At 45.1% G+C, this 25,870-nt stretch overlaps 1 protein-coding gene across 1 annotated transcript in view; it reads right to left on the bottom strand.

Annotated features, from left to right (window-relative positions):
- VPS4B (vacuolar protein sorting 4 homolog B) overlaps positions 1-25,089 on the bottom strand; it is a 242,685-nt gene extending 217,596 nt beyond the window's left edge. The window contains exons 1-2 of the mRNA XM_069219440.1: positions 24,907-25,089; positions 3,204-3,315 (exon numbers count right to left, since the gene is read on the bottom strand). Of these exons, the coding sequence (XP_069075541.1) occupies positions 3,204-3,315; positions 24,907-24,933 (139 nt within the window). The 5' untranslated portion in view covers positions 24,934-25,089. The remainder of the gene's footprint in view (positions 1-3,203; positions 3,316-24,906) is intronic.
- Positions 25,090-25,870: the final 781 nt, after the last annotated feature.

Raw genomic sequence — 25,870 nt, 5'->3', positions numbered from 1 at the left:
TAGTATTCAACTTACAAGCCCCCTGTACATGCTGTACCACATATTAGGGACAAATAAGTAAATAAAATGTACCAGTAAGAAGAATACCAATTTCACCATGTTTGGGATGTAGAGCAGAGGCACATCACAAATGGTTAGCAGGAATAAAGTGTGTAGAGTCCTTAAACCAACAAAAAAGTGTCAGGTAGAAAAAAGGGTAGTCAAGGCAAAAATCAGGGGGTGGGAGGATACCATGCAAAACTGATGGTCAGATCCAACATAGGGGATATTGAAATAGGCATCCTTGAGGTTTAACCCAGAATGATGACATCCTGCAGGGTTACCATATGAAAATGTTCGAAGCGGATGTAGTTATTGAGGGGCCAGAGGTCCAAAATCGGCCTGAGGGAGCTGTCCTTCTTGGGGGAAGAGGAAGTAGATTAAACTACTGTGCCCCGATGGTGGGCTGGCACTAGGTCTTGGGCCCCTTTTTTGAAGGAGCACTTTTATCTCTTCTTGTAGAAGGTTGACATATTCTTTGTTGAGGGTGTGGCTGCACAGTGGGATGTTGGGGAGGGGGTTCTGAGAAGTTGTAGTCTCCCCACAACGGGTGCCTTGTGAATGGGTTTGGGGGTGGTGCGGGGTTGATGTGGAAAGGGTAGTGGTGAGGTAGGGCGAGTCTGTTTAGAGGTAGAGGCTCCTTTGCTGGATCTGCTCTAACCCTGCCCTTGTTGTTGGTCTATGTATGCACTCCTCGTGGACGCTCTTGCTGCCTGTAGGTGTTAAGAGTGTTATTGCCTCTGGTGTGAGGGAGGCAGGATCTGGGGAGGCAGCTTGGAACCTCCTCTGGTCTGCTGCATCCGAAAGGAGCCTACCAAGGCATGGGTCTGAGAGGTACACATGAATTTGACAATGCTGGTGCCCTTCTTTATTTTCTCCAGTATCTCGTCAAATGGTGGCTCAAAAGAGATGTCCTCCATCGACGGGAAGGTTGATAAGTTGCTATTGTACCTACAGCTTAAAGCTCTAAATGCAGAGCCAGTCAAAACAAGGACACTCGTGCTGATCCCCTGTGAAGCTGTTTCTATGGCATTTAGGGCGTAGCTGATGGTGGCTTTGGATACAGTCTTTCTGACACTATTTCCTTCCCCCTCTTTCAGAATGTCTTCACGTAATGTCTGATTATCTGCTGCATCTCATCTGCCTGGGGCCTGTTATAGTGGGAGCGTTGGCTATCCCAGGTGGGCAGTTGCCTCTACCACTAATCTTTCGTCTGTAGCATCTAGCTTCTTGCTCTTCTTGTTAGGTGGGGGAGCGGCACCAGTGGTTTGGGTGGAAGCTTGCTTGCGGACAGTGTGGACTACCAGTGAGTTGGGTCGGACATGTCCTCTGATATAAACTGGGTCGTTGGGAGAGGCCTTGTCTTTTTCGACCCGACTTTGGCTGGCTCTTTAAAGGTGTCAGGGGCAGACTTTTAGATGTTGTTTTAGCATGGGCAAAAACTGGACTGTTCTTTCCGACTCAGTGTTTCTATGAAGAATTTCATGGAGGTAATGCTTATCCACCTTAAGGAAGGTGGCCACTCCTTGGATCACCTTGTGGTAAGCCTCAGTGTCATCTGGGTGAGATGTATTAACAGGATAGTGGTTGAGATTCTGGTTTGATTCTGTGCAGAAACTTTGCCGCCTCCGAGGCCTCTGGTCAAGTACGAGTGGAGCATGAAAGTGGCAAAGACCCTGAAGGCTACAGGGACTGATGTAGGGCTTGATACAAACCCCTCCTAGGACAGTGCTCCGTCTCCATGTGAGGCCTCTTTAGGCTAGCTTGAATCCAGTGGCACAATGAGCAAGGGACCCACATCAGGGCATACCCTTCCCACTTAGGGCAACTTTAGCAACACAAAAGGATGATGGGCGGAGTGCTGAACAATGCAAACACTCAGCCCCAGTCACAGATCTGGGTTTAATCCATTGTTCTTTTGCTCACCATGCCATCCCAGTTTGGACCCAGCCATATGCTGGGTCCAACAGGGTCAAGACTGATTTGCATATGGCTGGGTCCAAACTGGAATGGCACGGTGAGCAAAAAAACTGATGGATTAAACCGAGATCTGTGACCGGGGGTGAATGTTTGATTTGTTCTGCATTCTGTCCATCAACTGTTCTTTTTGCATTTGTTGCCCCAAGTGGGAAGGGTATGCCCAGACATGGGTCCCGTGCTCACTATGCCACCAGATTCAAGCTAGCCTGGCTGAAGAGGGGTGATACCCTGAAACTGGTCCCAGGATTCTTCTTTCTGGTCCAGGGAAGACCTGGCCTGGCAGTTCGGACTGGACTGTTCCCATGGGGAACAGGTCCAAGACTGATTTGCATATGGCTGGGTCCAAACTGGAATGGCAATGGGGATGCACCATTGGAGCAACTCCCAGCACCAACACTGGCGGTACTCCAAGTGTGGCGGAACTCCCTTAGAGCCCTTGGGTGGAGGGGATAAATGACACAAGAAACTCCATTATGGTACAGGACTCAACTACCACAATCTGTGGCCCTAGAAGATTTCAGGTCATGGGATCTTATGTGAATCTTAAAACTGGAAGACGTCACGTCAGAGTACTGTATGAAATCATTTTGGGATCTACAGGTGGCCTATGATATTTATCCTCTGTGCACATATGACTCATAGCTAGTGCTTTATAAGATTATGTTAGAGGGTTGGAGTAGTGTGCAGGAAGGAGGGGCTAGGGTGCTGGAGGAGACAAGGCAAGGAAAGGAAAGGAAAGCAAGAGGAGGCCAGGGGTGAAGCTAGAGGTTGACAGGAGAGGAAGCTAGATGACAAAAGGAGAGAGCAAAAAAAAAAAAAAAAAAAAAAAAAAAAAAAAAAAGAAGGCTGAGAAAGTGGAGTAGTGAAAGCTACTTAAGCTTAAGTTTAAACTTTTAAGTAGTGAAAGCTGTTTAAGTTAGTCTGAAATTCATCTGCCCAGACTACAAATATTAACAAAGGCGAATATATGTCTTGTGATGTGTAAGACTGGTCTTATTTGTTTTTTTTAAGAAAGAAGACGGTTCCCTTTTTATCTGTTCAGTTATTGCTTTTAATTGTCTTTTGTCTGAAATTGGTGGCCTCTTCATATTTGGACAACATTTAACAATTTTTAGCGTTCGAGCCCAGGAGTTTAACAGTACCATAAAAATAAAAAAACACAATATGGTAGAAGTATTGCTTACATTTGACCACGTGTAGAAAATACTGCACTGCGTGTTGATACAAACGTAGGGCTTCTTCGTAATTTTTTGCTTTATCTTCTTGCGCTGCCTTGTTAGCGAGGTCTATTGCTTTCTGTAATAACAAGAAAAGGAAAATAACGTTCAGGGAAGAGCATCTGCAACCATTAAGTGATTAATTCTTTGGGTTAAGAGCAAAACTGAAGATTACACATGGGTACATTAGTGCAAAAAAAATACTCCTTTTAAAAGGAAAAAAAATGGGCCTATAATTTTTATTACGAACGTTTTCTCAAGTTTCGAAAAATACACAGAGAACTACTACATCATAGTACAGTTTTCCCTCAACCACACAGAAGGTACAGGACAGGCAGCAACAGCAGTCCAAGCTTCACCCACCACAAGCATATCAGATGTAGTATGCACCACAGAAGTTTAAATCTCTTTCCACACTCAGTACAGTTATTACCAGTACAAGCTTCACTGTACCACAGGTGAAGTACAGCATTTAATTCTCTGGACAGTAAGTTAACTAGCCAAAAATGACAAGTCACACTTCAGGTGGGCATCTGGTCTCTAGCCAAAAGCATGCAGGGATAGCCACATTCACAGCCTCCTTCATCTAAAGCCTATTTGACAGTGCGGTTGGCAACATGCACAGAAATGCTTGTTCTAGTGTGGTCTACCTCCAAAGCTCCGACCAGTTACCCATTTCTGACTTGTAAACCGCACATACAACAGGACCTACAGGCACAATACATCAAGGCACTTGCCCTTACCACAACACAATCATTGGACCATTCAATGATTAATTGCCCCTAACTATCAAAAAACTATGCCAGTTTCTCTTCACTCAACCTGTTTAGCACCTCCTGCAGCAATGATGAATATCTATACATTCTGCATGTACTATGGGGACTGCTTACATCCACTGCTTTACCGGATTTGCTCACTTCTTATAATATAATCCACCCTTTGTGCCACAGACTCAGGTCACCACTATCCATCTTGAATGACCTCAGACCCAGCTGCATATTTGTCTGAAGATCCTGCTTCTTCTATGAGCTGTTTCTACACTGGGCAGTGAGGTTAAGGGCATTTTTCTGTGGTACCTTCCCTGTTTGGGTATGGGTCTTGGGCCATCTACTTTTGGTCACCTGGTAGATCCCATTAGCTGCATTTCTGCCACTTCTAGGTGGATCTTAGCGACACATGCATTGAAGGGATTGCTGATTTCCTTTATGGTATAATTTATACATTGCACAACATGGTACCATAAATGGGTCTCCAGGTCTCCATCGCGCATGGGCAGATGCCATACAAAATATCCTGATTTGTCAGCTGCACCCCACTGAGGTTAGACAACTCCGACATGGATGACATAGAATTACTCTGGTTGTTAAACAACCTCTCCATTGTTAAGCCACTGTCGCGCCTGAGTACAATCTGTAAAGTATTCCCCTGGGTGATTAACAAGGCCTTTAGTGGGGTTAAATCTGTGTCTAATCTGAGTAGAAACAGTAGGGCATACATCCAGGCAGACTTTGATGATCCACTCCATGCTGTTTTCTATTTATGATTGAGACTACTCCTGAAAAGGATAAGTACCTTAACGCTTAGCTCTGTGTGTCAGATTTCCGAACACCCCCCATACAGAACAAACAGCATCAAACATTTCAACCAGGCCCCTGAAAGGGAGTCTTGGAACCAGAATCAAATCCAAAAGCTTTATAGTCTTGTTAGAGAAAGGAATTACTGTGCAAATATAAAAATACAATACCTCTAATGAAGTGCGTCCAGTATGTTCTATAGGAGGGGGAAAGCTGCAAGGAAGCACAGTAAAACTGTGACTCCGCAGAATATGAAAGGAGGACGGGTTACACACTACAGGCAAATTGGGACTGCAGAGCAAACCAAAAATAGGAGGCTGCATTATGTGAATTAGATCAAAATCTGCAACGTGCTGTCCTCCCTGACAATGAAGCCTTGGTTCTATGGTCTGCAGAGCCACATATCAATACTCCATAACGCTAAAACTACTAGCTTGTGGGCTCCTTGGTCTGTGAAATCCCAGGTCATTGAAGCCCCAAGGTAATTTTTGTTCTGACCTCTATTTCATTAAGGTTAAATACTGCAGTTCTTATTTTTATGGTTGGAGTAGAGGCATATACTACACTTCTCAATTTAATTCACTACTGAAAGTATCACAGAAAGTAAAATAAAAACACAAATTAGAAGTCAAATGGCTCAAGGTGCAAGAGTCCAAGGCAGTCTCAGGGAACTAATGTTAGCCATTAATAATGTTTATCAGTAGTCTCCTAGGGTCACAACAGAGCTGTAACTGGATCACTTCTAGTACTTGACGCTGACACACATCAAACTACTGGTAACAGTTTTAATGTTTAGCCAGTTTATATCTTTCTGAAGAAATGGCTTTACTTTCAGGTAAAGAAAATATACTGTTTTAAAAAATACACACTGAAGATCAGAAGTAACTAACAACCTCTGGTCCAGTGTCCATACCACAAAATTACTTACATATACAGAGCACAAATTTACATATTTGGTTTAATATTTTGACCCCTAACCTATGTAAACATATAGGGAAACACTTGATGTTGACCTAGGTCCTTGTAGTAGGTTTTGGACAATAATTAGAGTCTGTAATTTCAAAGTCTTAACTTGCCTTTCTTCAAATGAAAAAGTAACAATCCTTGGTGTTTTGGTTTCTATGATACTATGGAATGTACTCCAGTATATGCCCTGGGCACTGGCCACAAAACCCAAGATGTCTCAAAGAAGTCCAGTAAACTCACCAGTCAAATAACTGGCAAGGCCATCAATAGACAGAGTAGCCACTGACCTAGCTGGTGTGGACTGTGGTTGGTTAGAGAGAAAGTTCACCCCTATCGTTACCCAAGGCTAACTTATGGTGCAGGTGTGTCTGACCAGTATCTCAATGTTTGGGCTTCCCATATAATTTTTCTGTTGTCTGAGGTACAAGGAGTCCCTGACCATGACTTTAATCAGCGATATTTCTTGAATTTTAAGGGCTAAAGGAGAAATCCAATGGTTCTAGAATCAGGGTGACACCTCCATCCAGGGTTGAAGTAAAGATTTCTCAAGACGTTACCTGGTTGCTGGAGTGACAAATACAGGCAAGCACACAGAGTGCATGTGATGGAAAAAGACTCTTTTTGATGGTTGAACGGGACTGACCAATTAATATAGCTTCCCCCCAGCAGCTGGTTGGGAGGTACCTCTCATCTACAAGGCTGGTCAGCAGACTGCCTGGGCTGTCCCTCGAAGGTTCTTCTAGTAGACGGCCTCTGGTAGGCTGTAAAGCAGTTCAACCCTCCAGGCAAAGGAAGTACAGCTTTTCAGCTGTCAGATATTGATTCTTCACCATCTCAAGCACATCCGCTCAATGAATGCTTAGCAAAGTTAGGCACAGAATGGAGGGGTAGTATCAACACCGCAACACCATCCCAGATGCACTTATTCAGGCAATCAACATGCAGGTCTCCGACTTCGTGGAAGTAATGGAACTTGAAATGGTAGACCCCAAGATTTTAAATTAAAAGTCTGTCCTCTACCGTAGATAAAGGTGTCACCAGTGCTAGTCTCTTGACCTAGCCGGAGAGGGCCATAGTCACCCTCTCTAAAAGGGAATGCATTTTCAGTACACATTTGACACCGGAGCGCACCTCTGATCTCTCACATCAGCTCCGTGGAGGGAAGAAAAAAAAATCAGTGCAAGCCGAACGACATATAAGGTAAAACAGTGGCAATGCCCCCCCCCCCCCAAACCCAGATACACACACTGGTATGTTCAACCATTTCAATTTGTCGATGTCAAGGCCTGTCTCGCACCAATGTACATAGATATATAGTTGGTGCAGACCTCCAATGATGTGGGGATCCTAAAAAGGTATAGAACATTTCTCAGCTATTTGCAATTTCCTTGAAAGACATAACCCTTTTATAGGTTACTACTGGCACACTACCCAACAATGTGTTTTAGGACAAAAATGAAGAGACTGGCTTTGTTCTTACTTTCAGGTACAATTTGAAATTAAAACTGGACCATTCATTGCAAGCTGAAATAAGAGGTGTCATCTGTCAAAGAGCAGATATTTAACATTTTGGCGGATGTACAACTCCAGTTTCGTCTTCTATGGACCCACTCAAGAGACATTCCGGGACACGGTGGCTAGAGAAACTAAAAACCAAAGATGAGGGTTAGGAGACTTTCAATCAACACAATCTAGTACGTTGGCAAAAGGAAACTTATCTATATTGGTAAGCTAGGCAAGGCTTCTCCCCCCCGACCCCCAAGAAGTTCCACACTTTCTCAGAGTCTCTCTGGCCAGGAGGAAGATTTAACTATTTTAAAGTCATCGTTTTTTTACTACTCTTCCTATAAGGATCATGAACAAATTGATGGACTCAACTAGATGCTGGACAAGTCAGCATTCCTGTTTAGAATTCCAACTTCCTGAATTGTTCTGTTGTAGACTGGACCTCTTATATATAACAAGGAATGCATTTCTTCAGGTGTGGAACACTGAGACCAGTTATGTTTTTCCAACAGTTGCGATGATTTCACAGATAATTGCACAAGTCAGGAGCCAGAAGGCCTCGATCATGTAGTTTACTCAAATGATAACTTTACAAGTGTGGTTTCCACCAGTGCAGAAACATTTCTGACATGGTGTGATCCTACTTTTCCAGGGGTCAGACATTTTGAAAATTCCAGAAGACTGTCTTCATTCCGCTGCTGGAGGAAAGGACTTTGAGGTGGGCAAGATGGGAGATTCCAGTTCAAGGCGGGACTTGCCACGTGTTTTGGGAAAAAACAGTCTTCTTCTGCCATGAATCCAGGAGCCTACCGACAAGAAGAAGAAACAAGTTGGCATGGCAAATTTGATCTCAGTCTGAAGAGGGACCAAGATCTGGTTTCAGCCAGAATGGTCATTGTAAGGAAATGCCTCCTTGGCATGGTTACCCCCTGACTTTTTGCCTTTGCTGATGCTATGTTTTGATTTGAAAGTGTGCTGAGGCCTGCTAACCAGGCCCCAGCACCAGTGTTCTTTCCCTAACCTGTACTTTTGATTCCACAATTGGCACACCCTGGCATCCAGGTAAGTCCCTTGTAACTGGTACCCCTGGTACCAAGGGCCCTGATGCCAGGCAAGGTCTCTAAGGGCTGCAGCATATCTTATGCCACCCTGGGGACCCCTCACTCAGCACAGACACACTGCTTGCCAGCTTGTGTGTGCTGGTGAGAACAAAACGAGTAAGTCGACATGGCACTCCCCTCAGGGTGCCATGCCAACCTCACACTGCCTATGCAGTATAGATAAGTCACCCCTCTAGTAGGCCTTACAGCCCTAAGGCAGGGTGCACTATACCATAGGTGAGGGCACAAGTACATGAGTACTGTGCCCCTACAGTGTCTAAGCCAAACCTTAGACATTGTAAGTGCAGGGTAGCCATAAGAGTATATGGTCTGGGAGTCTGTCAAACACGGACTCCACAGCACCATAATGGCTACATTGAAAACTGGGAAGTTTGGTATCAAACTTCTCAGCACAATAAATGCACACTGATGCCAGTGTACATTTTATTGTGAAATACACCCCAGAGGGCACCTTAGAGGTGCCCCCTGAAACCTTAACCGACTATCTGTGTAGGCTGACTGGTTCCAGCAGCCTGCCACAACCGAGACATGTTGCTGGCCCCATTGGGAGAGTGCCTTTGTCACTCTGAGGCCAGTAACAAAGCCTGCACTGGGTGGAGATGCTATCACCTCCCCCAGGCAGGAGCTGTAACACCTGGCGGTGAGCCTCAAAGGCTTACCCCCTTTGTTCCAGCACCGCAGGGCACTCCAGCTAGTGGAGTTGCCCGCCCCCTCCGGCCACGGCCCCACTTTTGGCGGCAAGGCCGGAGGGGATAATGAGAATAACAAGGAGGAGTCACTGGCCAGTCAGGACAGCCCCTAAGGTGTCCTGAGCTGAAGTGACTCTAACTTTTAGAAATCCTCCATCTTGCAGATGGAGGATTCCCCCAATAGGGATAGGAATGTGACCCCCTCCCCTTGGGAGGAGGCACAAAGAGGGTGTACCCACCCTCAGGGCTAGTAGCCATTGGCTATTAACCCCCCAGACCTAAACACGCCCTTAAATTTAGTATTTAAGGGCTTCCCTGAACCTAAGAATTTAGATTCCTGAAACTACAAGAAGAGGACTGCTGAGCTGAAAAACCCCTGCAGAAGAAGAACAGAAGACACCAACTGCTTTGGCCCCAGTCCTACCGGCCTGTCTCCTGCCTTCCAAAGAAACCTGCTCCAGCGACGCTTTCCAAAGGACCAGCGACCTCTGAATCCTCAGAGGACTGCCCTGCTTCAAGAAAGACAAGAAACTCCAGAGGACAGCGGCCCTGCTCCAAAAAGACTGCAACTTTGTTTCAAAGGAGCAGATTTAAAGACCCCTGCAACTCCCCGCAAGAAGCGTGAGACTTGCAACACTGCATCCGGCGACCCCGACTCGACTGGTGGAGAACCAACACCTCAGGGAGGACCCTCCGGCGACTCCAAGACCGTGAGTAACCAAAGTTGTCCCCCCTGAGCCCCCACAGCGACGCCTGCAGAGGGAATCCCCAGGCTCCCCCTGACCGCGACTGCCTGACTCTGAAATCCCGACGGCTGGAAAAGACCCTGCACCCGCAGCCCCCAGCACCTGAAGGAACGGAACTTCAGTGCAGGAGTGACCCCCAGGAGGCCCTCCCCCTTGCCCAGGTGGTGGCTACCCCGAGGAGCCCCCCCCCTTGCCTGCCTGCACCGCTGAAAAGATCCCTTGGTCTCTCATTGAAAACCATTGAAAAACCGGCACGTGTTTGCACACTGCACCCGGCCGCCCCCGCGCTGCTGAGGGTGTACTTTCTGTGTGGACTTGTGTCCCCCCCGGTGCCCTACAAAACCCCCCTGGTCTGCCCTCCGAAGACGCGGGTACTTACCTGCTGGCAGACTGGAACCGGGGCACCCCCTTCTCTCCATTGAAGCCTATGTGTTTTGGGCACCACTTTGAACTCTGCACCTGACCGACCCTGAGCTGCTGGTGTGGTAACTTTGGGGTTGCTCTGAACCCCCAACGGTGGGCTACCTTGGACCCAAACCTGAGACTTGTAAGTGATTTACTTACCTGCTAAAACTAACAATAACTTACCTCCCCCAGGAACTGTGAAAATTGCAGTGTGTCCACTTTTAAAACAGCTATTTGTGTTTTATGTGAAAAGTATATATGCTACTGTAATTATTCAAAGTTCCTAAAGTACTTACCTGCAATACCTTTCAAATGAGATATTACATGTAGAATTTGAACCTGTGGTTCTTAAAATAAACTAAGAAAATATATTTTTCTATAACAAAACCTATTGGCTGGATTTGTCTCTGAGTGTGTGTTCCTCATTTATTGCCTGTGTGTATGTACAACAAATGCTTAACACTACTCCTTTGATAAGCCTACTGCTCGACCACACTACCACAAAATAGAGCATTAGTATTATCTCTTTTTGCCACTATCTTACCTCTAAGGGGAACCCTTGGACTCTGTGCATACTATTCCTTACTTTGAAATAGTGCATACAGAGCCAACTTCCTAAATTGGTGGATCAGCGGTGGGGTACAAGACTTTGCATTAGCTGGACTACTCAGCCAATACCTGATCACACGACAAATTCCAAAAATTGTCATTAGAAATTGATTTTTGCAATTTGAACTATTTTTCTAAAATTCTTAAAAGACCTGCTAGGGCCTTGTGTTAGATCCTGTTTAGCATTTCTTTTAGAGTTTAAAAGTTTGGTAAAACTTTGAATAAGATTCTAGAACTAGTTTTTAGATTCTTAAAAAGTATTCCAACTTTTAGAAGCATAATGTCTAGTACAGATGTGAATGTGGTGGAACTCGACACCACACCTTACCTCCATCTTAAGATGAGGGAGCTAAGGTCACTCTGTAAAATAAAGAAAATAACAATGGGCCCCAGACCTTCCAAACTACAGCTCCAGGAGCTGTTGGCAGAGATTGAAAAGGCCAACCCCTCTGAGGATGGCAACACAGAGGATGAAGATAGTGACTTGGAGGAAAATTCCCCCCTACCAGTCCTATTTAGGGAGAACAGGGCCTCTCAAGCCCTGACTCCAAACATAATAGTCAGAGATGCTGGCCCCCTCACAGGAGGGACCAACCTCTCTGAAATCACGGAGGATAACTCCAGTGAAGAGGACATCCAGTTAGCCAGGATGGCCAAAAGATTGGCTTTGGAAAGACAGATCCTAGCCATAGAAAGGGAAAGACAAGAGATGGGCCTAGGACCCATCAATGGTGGCAGCAACTTAAATAGGGTCAGAGATTCTCCTGACATGTTGAAAATCCCTAAAGGGATTGTAACTAAATATGAAGATGGTGATGACATCACCAAATGGTTCACAGCTTTTGAGAGGGCTTGTGTAACCAGAAAGGTGAACAAATCTCACTGGGGTGCTCTCCTTTGGGAAATGTTCACAGGAAAGTGTAGGGATAGACTCTTCACACTCTCTGGAAAAGATGCAGAATCTTATGACCTTATGAAGGGTACCCTGATTGAGGGCTTTGGATTCTCCACTGAGGAGTATAGGATTAGATTCAGGGGGGCTCAAAAATCCTCGAGCCAGACCTGGGTTGACTTTGTAGACTACTCAGTAAAAACACTAGATGGTTGGATTCAAGGCAGTGGTGTAAGTAATTATGATGGGCTGTACAATTTATTTGTGAAAGAACACCTATTAAGTAATTGTTTCAATGATAAACTGCATCAGCATCTGGTAGACCTAGGACCAATTTCTCCCCAAGAATTGGGAAAGAAGGCGGACCATTGGGTCAAGACTAGGGTGTCCAAAACTTCCACAGGGGGTGACCAAAAGAAAGGGGTCACAAAACCTCCCCAGGGGAAGGGTGGTGAGACAACCAAAAACAAAAATAGTAAAGAGTCTTCAACAGGCCCCCAAAAACCTGCACAGGAGGGTGGGCCCAGAGCCTCTTCACAAAACAATTTTGGGTACAAGGGTAAAAACTTTGATCCCAAAAAGGCCTGGTGTCGTAGCTGTAATCAGCCTGGACACCAAACTGGAGACAAGGCCTGTTCCCAGAAAAATACCACTTCTAACTCCACTCCAGCTAAAACTGGAATGGCCAGTCTCCAAGTGGGATCAACAGTGTGCCCAGAGCAAATCAGGTGTCACACTGAAGCTACATTAGTCTCTGAGGGTGGGGTGGATTTAGCCACACTGGCTGCCTGGCCCCCTAACATGCAAAAATACAGGCAGCAGCTCTTAATTAATGGGACAAGTGTAGAAGGCCTGAGGGATACAGGTGCCAGTGTCACCATGGTGACAGAGAAACTGGTTTCCCCTGGTCAATACCTGGCTGGACAAACTTATCCAGTCACCAACGCTGACCATCAGACTAAAGTACATCCCATGGCTATGGTAACTTTAGAGTGGGGAGGGGTCAATGGCCTGAAACAGGTGGTGGTCTCCTCAAATATCCCAGTAGACTGTTTGCTTGGAAATGACCTGGAGTCCTCAGCATGGGCTGAGGTAGAACTGAAAACCCATGCATCCATGCTGGGTATCCTTGTACTGGTGTGTGTCAAGACAAGGGCACAGTGCAAGGCTCAGGGTGAAAAAGTAGAGCTGGAGTCTGGAAAAAGGGCCCAGCCTACCAAGAGACAAGGAAAGTCAGCTGGGAAACCAACTGCAACACAACACCAAAAAGAGAACCTCTCTTCTCAGGAAGAAGTTCTGCCCTCTGAGGGAACTGAGCCTATGGAGCTGGAACCTTATCAGGTTGAGCTCTTGGGCCCAGGGGGACCCTCAAGGGAAGAGTTGTGTAAGGGACAAGAAACCTGTCCCTCTCTTGAAGGCCTTAGGCAGCAAGCTGCTGAAGAGTCCAATGGCAAGAAAACTGGAACACATAGGGTCTATTGGGAAGATGGACTCCTGTACACTGAGGCAACAGATCCCAAACCTGGTGCCACTAGGAGAGTGGTAGTGCCTCAGGGGTTCAGAGAGTTTATTCTGACCTTAGCCCATGATATTCCCCTTGCTGGGCATTTGGGACAAACCAAGACGTGGGAGAGGTTAGTCAACCACTTCTACTGGCCCAACATGTCCCAGAAAGTTAAGGAGTTTTGTGTCTCCTGTACCACCTGTCAAGCCAGTGGTAAGACAGGTGGACATCCAAAGGCCCCCCTCATTCCACTTCCAGTGGTGGGGGTCCCCTTTGAAAGAGTGGGTGTGGACATAGTGGGTCCACTTGAACCTCCCACAGCCTCAGGAAATATGTACATCCTAGTAGTAGTGGATCATGCTACTAGGTATCCTGAAGCTATTCCCCTTAGGTCGACTACTGCCCCTGCAGTAGCCAAGGCCCTCATTGGTATCTTTACCAGGGTGGGTTTCCCTAAGGAGGTGGTGTCTGACAGAGGTACCAACTTCATGTCAGCATACCTGAAACACAAGTGGAATGAGTGTGGAGTGACTTATAAATTCACTACACCCTATCATCCACAAACTAATGGCCTTGTTGAGAGATTCAACAAGACATTAAAGGGCATGATCATGGGGCTCCCAGAAAAACTCAAAAGGAGATGGGATGTCCTCTTGCCATGTCTGCTTTTCGCTTACAGAGAGGTGCCTCAGAAGGGAGTAGGATTCTCACCCTTTGAACTTCTGTTTGGCCACCCTGTAAGGGGACCACTAGCTCTTGTGAAAGAAGGCTGGGAGAGACCTCTTCATGAGCCTAAACAAGACATAGTGGACTATGTACTTGGCCTTCGCTCAAGGATGGCAGAGTACATGGAAAAGGCAAGTAAAAACCTTGAGGCCAGCCAACAGCTCCAGAAGTTTTGGTATGACCACAAGGCTGCACTAGTTGAATTTCAACCAGGGCAGAAAGTCTGGGTTTTGGAGCCTGTGGCTCCCAGGGCACTTCAGGACAAATGGAGTGGCCCTTACCCAGTGCTAGAGAGGAAGAGTCAGGTCACCTACCTGGTGGACCTGGGCACAAGCAGGAGCCCCAAGAGGGTGATCCATGTGAACCGCCTTAAGCTCTTCCACGACAGGGCTGATGTAAATCTGTTAATGGTAACAGATGAGGATCAGGAAGCTGAGAGTGAGCCTCTCCCTGATCTTCTGTCATCAAACCCTAATGATGGCTCAGTAGATGGAGTGATCTATTCAGACACCCTCTCTAGCCAACAGCAATCTGACTGTAGGAAGGTCCTGCAACAGTTTGCTGAGCTCTTTTCCCTAACCCCTGGTCAGACACACCTGTGTACCCATGATGTGGACACCGGAGACAGCATGCCTGTCAAAAACAAAATATTCAGACAGTCTGACCAAGTTAAGGAAAGCATCAAGGTGGAAGTCCACAAGATGCTGGAATTGGGAGTAATTGAGCACTCGGACAGCCCCTGGGCTAGCCCAGTGGTCTTAGTCCCCAAACCTCACACCAAAGATGGAAAGAGAGAGATGAGGTTTTGTGTGGACTACAGAGGACTTAATTCTGTCACCAAGACAGATGCCCATCCCATTCCTAGAGCTGATGAGCTGATTGATAAATTAGGGACTGCCAAATTCTTAAGTACCTTTGACTTAACAGCAGGGTACTGGCAAATCAAAATGGCCCCTGGAGCAAAAGAAAAGACAGCATTCTCCACACCTGATGGGCATTATCAGTTCACTGTTATGCCCTTTGGTTTAAAGAATGCCCCTGCCACCTTCCAAAGGTTGGTGAATCAAGTCCTTGCTGGCTTGCAGTCCTTCAGTGCAGCTTATCTTGACGATATTGCTGTCTTTAGCTCCAACTGGCAGGATCACCTGGTCCACCTGAAGAAGGTTTTGAAGGCTCTGCAATCAGCAGGCCTCTCTATCAAGGCATCCAAATGCCAGATAGGGCAGGGAACTGTGGTTTACTTGGGACACCTTGTAGGTGGAGGCCAAGTTCAGCCACTCCAGCCTAAGATCCAGACTATTCTGGACTGGGCAGCTCCAAAAACCCAGACTCAAGTCAGGGCATTCCTTGGCTTGACTGGGTACTATAGGAGGTTTGTGAAGGGATATGGATCCATTGTGACAGCCCTCACAGAACTCACCTCCAAGAAAATGCCCAAGAAAGTAAACTGGACTGTAGAATGCCAACATGCCTTTGACACCCTGAAATAAGCAATGTGCACAGCACCAGTTCTAAAAGCTCCAGATTACTCCAAGCAGTTCATTGTGCAGACAGATGCCTCTGAACATGGGATAGGGGCAGTTTTGTCCCAAACAAATGATGATGGCCTTGACCAGCCTGTTGCTTTCATTAGCAGGAGGTTACTCCCCAGGGAGCAACGTTGGAGTGCCATTGAGAGGGAGGCCTTTGCTGTGGTTTGGTCCCTGAAGAAGCTGAGACCATACCTCTTTGGTACTCACTTCCTAGTTCAGACTGACCACAGACCTCTCAGATGGCTGATGCAAATGAAAGGTGAAAATCCAAAACTGTTGAGGTGGTCCATCTCCCTACAGGGAATGGACTTTATAGTGGAACACAGACCTGGGACTGCCCATGCCAATGCAGATGGCCTTTCCAGGTTCTTCCACTTAGAAAATGAAGACTCTCTTGGGAAAGGTTAGTCTCATCCTCTTTCGTTTGGGGGGGGGGGGGTTGTATAAGGAAGTGCCTCCTTGGCATGGTTACCCTCCTTACTTTTCTTTCATCCCTTGCCAAAAAGGTCAGGGCTTACAAGTCTGAAATCCTTTAGGACCCGTATTTCAGCAGAATGAGTGCATAGGTAGTTCAGAGTTTCATGTGCAGACTACTAAGAGTGATAAGAAGTCAACTTATAAAAGATGTATTTGTTTTAAAATGTGGGGCATTAACAAAATTTTGTATTATTAAAAACCTGGCCGGATAACACTGATTAGACGAAAAAAAATGTTTTCCTTTAGCCTCATCTTCTGCAGAAGATAGTATATGAATTCTAACCCACTTGGAAGAATTTCTGTATTCTAATATGGACGAAGGAGAGAAAACGTAACAATTAGTTATATTCCACAGAAAGGTGTTAAAAGATATCTAAACAGAAATAAAAAGCTGTCTGCTATTATTTTATGTTACTGTTTTACAGTTCATGAGAGACACTATAAATGCCCACCTATTTTACCTAATTTGCCATTTTTCTAGATGTGTAGAAGCAAATCTAAGAGTTGCAAGAAATGTCAAAATGGATATTTGCCAGGCTACCTGTGACAAAAGAGGTTGAAAGAGTTGGGGATTGGCCAAGTGAAAGATGGAGTGAGTCAGACTCCTGCGCAGCATTTATCAGTGCCACAGAATTCAGCCAATATCCTGCTTTTAAAAGGGCTGATTGGCTAGCCGTTTTGCCCTGGCAGAGGAGCAGGGCTAGTGTGGTGCTGGCCCACAGAGGACCAGGCTGCACTGCCACAGACAAGTAGAGCAGACTGCAGCCTAAAAGAAAGATGGAGGTGATACTGAGGGCAACAGAGCATGCCACTAAGACAACAGGGACGGCTTGTGGAGAATGCTGGCAACAGTGAGCAAGACCTGTAGGACTGATTAGGGGCCACTTCCTTGCCCGGTAAAACAGAGAGGAAAATGGAGTACATTCAGGGACATCTTCGAGGCCTTCTGGCTTGTATTAGCTGGAAGCACAAACTGCAGCAACAAGGGAAGCCGTGGAGCACCAGAATGGTCAGCCTGACTACACATGTGCAGAGATCGAACCCGGAAAAAAGTGAATGGGCACACATGGCAATGGTGGGTTCAGACTGACCCCCCTTAATAGAGTGTTGCAGACTACCTAGGGGCAAGAAGAGACGGCCCAAGACCCGAGAAGACATTGGCTGATGTCCAGAAGTGGAAAGTTGCACAGGGACTAGAACAGAAAAGAGAAAGCTCTGGCTGACAGCGAAAGTGGAGCCACACAGCAAACAGATGGGATCTGGTGAAAAGTGACTGGGGTGCCGGGCATGGTGTGTTTTGCTCACGTACCTAAGGAACTGTCACTCAAGTGCTGCCCCCCCACCTCCTTGAAGTACTAGACCACGGGCACTGTAAGATCCTTGGTAACCGAAGGCTCCAAGAGACATAGTGCTCCAAATAGATGCCTCGACTGAGCATTTATAAGAAGATAAGGAATGATCAGGATACTTATAATGTTCTGGCCTTTCCGGGTTTGGGAAAATCCACCAAACGCTTAAGAGTGCTATCGTACCTGATGAATACGCATGGCCTTTTTACAATAGTCCCACAAGGCAGTACACAAAAAATTAAAGAGGAGCTTGCTGGGTGTGTCATATTCAACGTACTCACCAGTTTGAGGGGGGGGGGGGGGCGTCCTACCAGGTATACCAAACCTTGCAAAGAAGAGGGGGAGATATATAAAAAATTAAGTGAAGTATGCCCTCAATGCAAATCAGGTTCAATTTCTGAGCCCTTTCGACAGGAAGCTGGCTGATATGATTGACAGGGCATGTCTGCTAGGTGGGGATAATAATATGGTGTTGATTTTAAAGAAGGGTTTCTGTAGTGATTTCCAAGCAAGACAATTTCTAGGCAGTTCATTTCCTGGATTAAACACTAGCGGTTGGTGGTGGCCATGATGGTACAGAGTAGGTCTCCTTCTTCAACGAGCATAAGATCAATACTAGATTAGATATGTTTTTAATCAGATATGGGACAGTGATTAAGTCACAACACGTAAGGGCCTCTTGGCCAAGATACTGAATCCTATTATCGCCCTGTACTCAAACAATTGGATACAAAAACTAAGCAGTGATGACACTCTCTCTAATAAGGTGTACATGAACAAAGGCCTAATGTGGGGTTTCTGCTGGCTCCAGTTCCTTTTAACGTATTCATGGCCAACATGGAACTAGCAGTGAAAAAACAAAAGGCCTGTTCACCGAATTTCAATGGTCTGGAATTAGTCCCAGTATACAAGGGGTGAGCTAAGGTGGCACATCCCACCCGGTTGCATGCTTTATTTGGGACAGTACCTTCAGCCAGTATGATTTAACAACTGTACAGTGTCATTCAGTGCTCCGCAGCAGGGACAACACTGACCCCTAGCAGGAGAAACAGAATGCAATCTCTTAGGCAATAGGTAGACCATAAGTATGATATTATACTGAATCTATCTGAACCAAGCGCATATTAACACCTTACGAACCCTGGCATAAATTTTGAGCCAGGCTTTGGGAGTAATTGGCTTGTCACTAATTTGCTGCCAAGCCTCTGTTACGCGGAGCAGTGCTAGCTGCTGGTCTGTGCAAAGCACCTGATATAAGTATGTTATGAGCCTACATCCCTCTGCCATAGATAGCAAAGTCATCAGTGTGTGTGAGGACTGAGGAAATGTGGGCCACAGCTGTTGTCCCATGGCTGTGATTTCAGCATTCAGGGGGAACTGCCCCTCTCCCAGGCTGAACGTCTCCATCACCTCCTGCATAGTGACCAAGGAGCCCCTTCAATAAAGGTCTGATAACATTATGCAACCACTCTCCTGTAATTTTATAAAGAACCATAAGTTCTGTTATCTGAGAAAACGAGTGCATTATCTGGCTGTCTAAGTCTGGGGCATATGGAGTTCGTCCGATTACCAGTTGCACCATCCTGTCGTCTGCCCTTTAGTCGGATCAAGTGTGATAAGCTGTCCGAGATGGTATGCTCCCACATTAGCAGCCCCCTGAGCTGGTGTCTGCGCCCTTGAACAAGATCTCTCCCAGTTAGGATTGCCCTCTAACCAGTGTATGGCATGTTGCAGATGTGCTGCTAGATAATATAGCTCCAAGTCAGGGACGTCCATGCCTCCTTTGCCTCACTCTCAAGAGTATTGAGGCCTACTCTGCATCTCTTACCAGCCCAGAGGAGCTCCACCAACAGGGAGTTAAGCTCCAGAAATATCCCCGAGGGATCTTGTACATATCACCCTGTAGGACTAACAAGCATTGAGGTAAGACCACCATTTTTATTATCGCAACCTTGCCCATTAAGATCAGTTTTAGGGTCTTCCAGAAAGTGATTGGCGACGCAGGCTGCAGAGCATTCTGCCCAAGTTTAATTCATATGTCCTCTGCACTGCATCTGCAATATGTATGCCAAGGTATTTAACACTACCTTCCAGGGCAGGCCTGACTCCGGGGGCTGGCCGTGGGTACGCCCTTCTGGTGATCCAGCAGGAACACGGTGGACTTAGAACTCAGTAACCACAAATATTCCCAGAACTCTTGAATAATATTAAGCAGTATCGGATCAGAGCTATCTGGTTGTTGGAGGTAAATCACGGCATTGCCTGCATACAGTGATACTGTATGCTCCATGTTGCCTATCTGCATATCCCATCCATGCAGGGCCTGCCTAAGTCTACAGGCCAACGGCTTCATCACAATAACGAAAATCAGTGGGAACCAGAGGCATCCTTGTTGGGTGTCCCTTTGTATTTCAATTGCCTCTGAAACACATCTCCCCATTCTCAACCTTAATTTTGGGGACTTAAAGCAACTGAACCCAGTTAATATAATTGTGCCTCGGTCCCAATCTGTCCAGCACCCACCAGATATATCCCCAGCATTCCAAGTCAAAGGCCTGCTCGATATCAAGAAAGGTAAGCGCATATGGGTTGTCCTTTAGATCTGGAGCATGGGGTACATGTGCAAGGCGACCCAAGTTGCATAGTGTTCCTCTGTGGGACAAAGTCCGACAGATCAGCATGGATTACACGGGAGAGAGATGGAGGAGAGTATTGCTGCAGCAGTACGCGAGTTCAGGTGTTGCATGTGTCAGACATCGAGAAGAGTCAAGGTTGTTAGGGTCTGCATAAGGGCCAAGGCCATATAGGGCTTAGTGTCATGTTGAGGGGGACACCTGTTCATTTGGCCATCCAGCACGCACAAAGTCGACAGCTAGAATCAACCTCTGTTGCGAGGGTGGAAAGCCTGAGCGGTGGCCATCATCTGTGTTGAGCACATCATAAATATTAATCGAGCGGAGTTCATGAGCATCCAGTGAACCCTCCAATATAACATACCTTCCATCCCCATCTAGGGACACTTGCATGTGCTTAAATAGAAACTCCTGCACCACTGATATTAGGGCCCATTTGGCGTAGCAAGAACAGGACTTTGCATAGATATATCCCCTTCACCTTTTCTTTAAACATTTGATACAATCTCTCAATAGGTGTGTCTCTTGGAGAAACTCTATTGATATACCATGTCTTCAGAGATACGCATGCACTCTATTTTGCTTCATAAGACTGTTCAAACACCGCACATTCCAGGTCAGCAGTTTATACTTGGTCTCCATGGCCATGATATGTAATAGCATTTAATGTGAATAACACACCCTTTGGAAGATTTGTGCTGAGTTCCTATTGGCGGCTGAGCCTATGATACCAGGAAGCCCTCCTTCCCCACTTATTGAACAAAGTCAACACATTAGTGAACAAGTGATCAATAAACCCCTTCCACTAGTACGCACTCATGTGCAATTTTAACAAGTTGCTCCAGCACAATCAACAGACACGAGGTAGCAAGGCCTGCCCCAAAAGCCATTTACTAAATTCCAGTATTATAATCCAGGATGGAGTTAACAGGCAGTCCCACAAAAAACGGATGCCGTTCTGCTTAAATTAACAGCAACGACCAAAGGAGCTGCGGAAACTTGAAAATGAGTTCTGAAAAACTGGTGTGATGTCACATTTAAATGGAAACCCAGAAAGAATGCCAACAACTTTGACTTTCTGTTCAAAAGCCATTATTACCAATCAGAATAGATGGTGAGGTCCAACAGGCATGACCAATAACAATTCCAAGTAAAGCGTTACCAGCGTTTCTAGGGTATTAACTTTGCAATAGGTAGCTCTTAAAGAAACAGAGAAGATATCTCGGGTACCGCCATCAAATAGACCAGTCTCACCAATATTAGCTCAAACGTTAAGTCCACAATGTCTACACAGATGCACAAACGGTTAGAGGGAAACAATAAAAAGCAGTGGCCACAATACAGAGGCATGCATGTTTTTTTAACAATGCATTTGTGTAGCGATAACTGCTGATCCTTCTGGAGGACAGTACGATTCCATGTGTCAAAAGTAACTGACAGTACCATCATCATCATCTTAAGTGGAATACTTTTTCACTGGAGGGCATGAACAATCACCCAAAAGAGATTTAAGGTGATTGCAGTCAGGTGTTGGCAGCAGAGACCTTATCAGTCAGATCATATTAGAACCAATTATTTCTACAGCAATAACAGATCCTAACCATGGGTGACAGCGAATTCCCTATTAATTTTAACACAGCTAGTGGCTTTCTAGCAAATGAGAACTGAGTTACTCCGATACCTGAAGATGTTCCCGTATACCGAAGACTAGTAAGTCTGCTTTCAGGGCTGGGTCGGTAGCCACTCAGTTACGAATTGCAACCCTGCAAAATAAGTTGTTCCCTCTAACTACACCTATCCATCTGCCGCCATCAGATTCCAACATAATTAGAGCTTCATTCAGGGTAAACAGCATTGCCGTATAAAGATATCCAATGTCTTGACAGAATGGAAATTGAGACTGGAACACTGGAAGATTTATCAATACTGTAGGCTGTCATACTCCATTCTTCCCGCAGTTTCTCGTGCTCTGCTGTAATGTGTGTGTTTTAAAAGAGGTCACTCTGATTTGACTGTCACTTTACTTGTACTCAAGCAGACAAGGAGTTGGGAAAGGAGGAGAGAAGAGAAAACGGAAAATATGTTAAATGTGGACAGGGCAGACGAGTGACAAAGAATGACATCTGGGTAAGAGTAAGATAACAGTAGCAAAAAGTACAGCTAGGTGAGAATAAGTTAACAGCAGGAAAATAGAAAGGGTAATAAAATAGAGAAGAACGGACCCAGATAATGGGGACAAAATGGGAGAGAATAAGAAAGCATCATAAAGAACGAAAATAGCAAAAAACACACATGGTTGGGAGGCGAAAACTAACAAAAAAAGCAGAGCACGGGGCATGCATAGACAAGCGAGAGAAAATAATACAAGTGAAAAGACCAAAAAAAGCAAAAACTCGGCATAAATCCAAGCAGGCATTGACAGAGATAATAAGCCAGGGTTTAATGTGCTAACACATGCAACATAAGCACACTAGAGTGAGACACTTGAGAAGGATCCAGTAGTGACAGGCAGAGAATGATTGTTGTAAAGTAGCACCTAATACAATTCAATGCACGGACTGAAGATGGAAGGATACACCCAAACAGCCAATTGCATTAGGGGAAATATGAATTCTCTACTGAGTTTTGCTAAGATGGTATTTTTAGGAAAAACAGGTGTCCAGTCAATGAATGAAAAACGCTACATCGAAGGAAGCTAAAGGTTGTAAGAGGCAGGCTCAAAACCCACACTGTGTATTGCCAGTAAAATGGCTATTTGAAAGCTGTCCTGTCAAAATCCAGACCTAAACATTGTAAATTAGATGAAAGGAGAGAATGCAAGAAAAAGGAAACTAGAGAAGAACAGAGATGATCAAAAATAAAAATAAAACTACCCAAAGTGCAGCCTGGATCTGCATATTGCCAGCAAAGATGTGAGTGAAATACCACAAGAGAATAAATTACTATTGCAGAGTTCTACGTAGTATTCCGCTTCCAATCATTGTGAGATTGCACAGAGGATAAATGTACCGACTGCAGACGTCTAATCCCAGTAAAATTGGGCATGCATGTACCTGTTGCATATAACACTGTTTATTCTGGAGGCCGGACTGTAATTCCATTAAAAACGGTCAGTGGATAAAGAAAGCTGTAGCAAAAAAATTACGTTTGAGAGTATAGGTTCCGGTCATAATGGGCTAAATCAGTAAGTTAATGCACTTATTGAAGGGAGCTTTATATAACTTGTATGCCACAGATTCAATCCAGTGAGATGGCTCTCTCCAGTGATCGCGCCAACTGTGTGTGTTCTATCCCACGCAAATCCAATGATCAAAAAGGCAAAACTTGAAAGACAATGAAACTGAAATATGTACTCTTAAAAATCACAAGTGATGAACCAAATGTCAGCTCAACGCCATAAACTCAGCTAATATTCCATGCTCAAGCACAAGGGTATGTTGATATTCTTTAGCAGTAGACAGAAACGAGCAGTTTTGCAGGGACACTATAATTTTCTCTACACTGCATGCATTGAAATTGCAGAATATGCCGCACTGTGCAGCGGAGGACCTGAAAAATGCTGTGTGTGTTTTTGATAATCTAATCCCACTACAGACCTTTACGTATAGCCCGGGGGGGGGGGGGGGGGGGGGCGGCTCTAGTTCCTTGAGAATATATATCATAATGGGGTACAGATTAACAGGAGAAAAAAGGAAATGTGTATGTATCCGCTCGAAAACGAAATAATCTTCCGGTCCAAAAGACAATCTATCTCACCAGGAACAGACACATACGTATGCTAGGACACAATGGATACTGGCATATGTATGGATACTGGCATATGTATGGTTGTTTTATACCGGGGGTTTGTAGATCGTTGCATGGGTTTATTAGTGACATGACTTGGGGGGGAGGGGTTATATACTAATACACCGCGGAGTCCCGTCGATACTTAACTAAGCATTTCGCTTTCAATACTGGACAGTGAATACTGGCCTAGGGAACGTGCATTACAAATTGAGGTGTTGAAGATACTGACATACAAAAAACGCTGTTGGGAGTTGTGGATACCTGCTTGAGGTGGTACATTATTTAATAGGACACTGTAGAAACTGTCTCGACCAAGCTGCTGCTTTCGATGGTTTAACAAGTGTGCCACAGAATATGTCAGACGTTTTTGGATCTGTTATCGGTTTTGAATGTATTGCTTTACAGTCAATATATTTAATATATATCCTATTGTAAAATACAATTTGTGCCACACTTTTATGAGGTAAAGAGTATAAAATTGCGCTAGACTGACAAAACCAGACACTAATATGTATGGCATAATTTTTTGTAATCTTAGTATCCTTGCCTTAAAAGGGTGTCTTGACACTTCCAATACCACATCTAACTTTTACATTAAGGGAAATAAAGAGGTACACTCTATCACGTGGGTGCTTTCGATGTAGCGTGCAGAATGGGACACAACATTTAACAATGGGATTCAGTGCAAGATAAACTTACTTTTCAACGCACATACAACGAAATGTCACTGCGTAGGGCTGTTTTTTTAAAGCTGAGAAAAACGACAGGACGATTAACATTATGAAACGGACTCCATGGTGAGGGACTTCACTGTGATCGGAAGCACTCGATCTCTTTAACCACTCCCATACATAGGTCAGTCAGAAACCAGGTAATACACGCACCCCGCCTCCCCCAAAACAAATGTCCGGTGTATGTTTACTGTTCAACGTCAAACACGAAGTTACTAGAAAGAGCACAGTCAAGAGAAAGGCCACTGTAACCATGTAATCATAGTTTCAGAACATGTTCGAACAGAGACCGAACTAGATAAATAAAAAAAAGGCAGTAACATTTAACCCTCACAATAAATACTGGTTTACTGAAATATTCTGTTTGTGGAAAAAGGAACACACTTTCTCACCAGACGACTAGCTGGAGGACAAGTAATACCTGCAGGTTGGTGCCGTTAGCTGCCATGGCTGGTGTTCAAAGTTCGCCGGTGAGTACTGAACAGGGACACGAATATCGTTTCACAGGTGCCCCAAATAGTCGCCGTTCCTTCTAAAAAACTTCAGCACAGGCCTGCACTTCAGTGCTTACTTCCGCATTGATCGAAACCACCCAGGGCTGCGCACTTCCGTCTACGTCACCGCGCAAACGCACACCCCAGTCTGGCTCGTGACCACCGCCATGACGTAATCGCACTTGCGTGTCGCGAGCTACTTTCTGTGAGAGGCTGGGTGAGTTTCTGAAGAACTGGGTTCGCGACTGGTCAACGCATGCATGTGTTATCATCGTGAAAAACACGACTTATTTCTTGTGGTATAATTTTCGAGAACTTTTTTTATGAAGCACATTTTACGAAAATAAAAATCCGGACGCGTTCATACTGAAACGTTAACCCTACTAAGTGCCCTTTGTTGCTAGTTACTCCAATACATTTCAATGTTGTGCCTGCACTTAAATATGATGGGACGCCAGTTACAGTCCTGGCCCCTTGACATTCTGCCCTAAAAAAAAATTCTGTCTAGAGATTTTTATTTTTGATAATTGTGTTTTTGTAGCATTAGATACATAATTTAGCTTGGTTAGACATTGCTAATCTGAGCTGATTTTTTTCTGGACAACATTTTTCAAAATGGCAGATGTGTTGCAGTGATGATGTAATGTTTCAGGAACCGCAAGACCTATATACTTCATTTTGGTGTCAAAACATAGGTTTTGGGGGTCAAGTAGTCTTATAGAGACAGACAATAACTCCTTAGAGCATCCCTTCTGCCATTTTCCAAAATAGCGGCAATATAATGATGTGTGCAGCTATCATATTGGTACTTTATTTTAATATTGTTTTTGTTTCAGGTTTTCCAATTCGTAAACATGAGTGAAGCAGGTGGTAGTAGAGGATTTTTACCTT

Source organism: Pleurodeles waltl, chromosome 2_2 (assembly GCF_031143425.1).
Source record: "Pleurodeles waltl isolate 20211129_DDA chromosome 2_2, aPleWal1.hap1.20221129, whole genome shotgun sequence".
In the NCBI taxonomy this organism is placed as follows: Eukaryota; Metazoa; Chordata; class Amphibia; order Caudata; family Salamandridae; genus Pleurodeles; species Pleurodeles waltl.
This window is presented reverse-complemented; position numbering and strand designations above follow the sequence as displayed.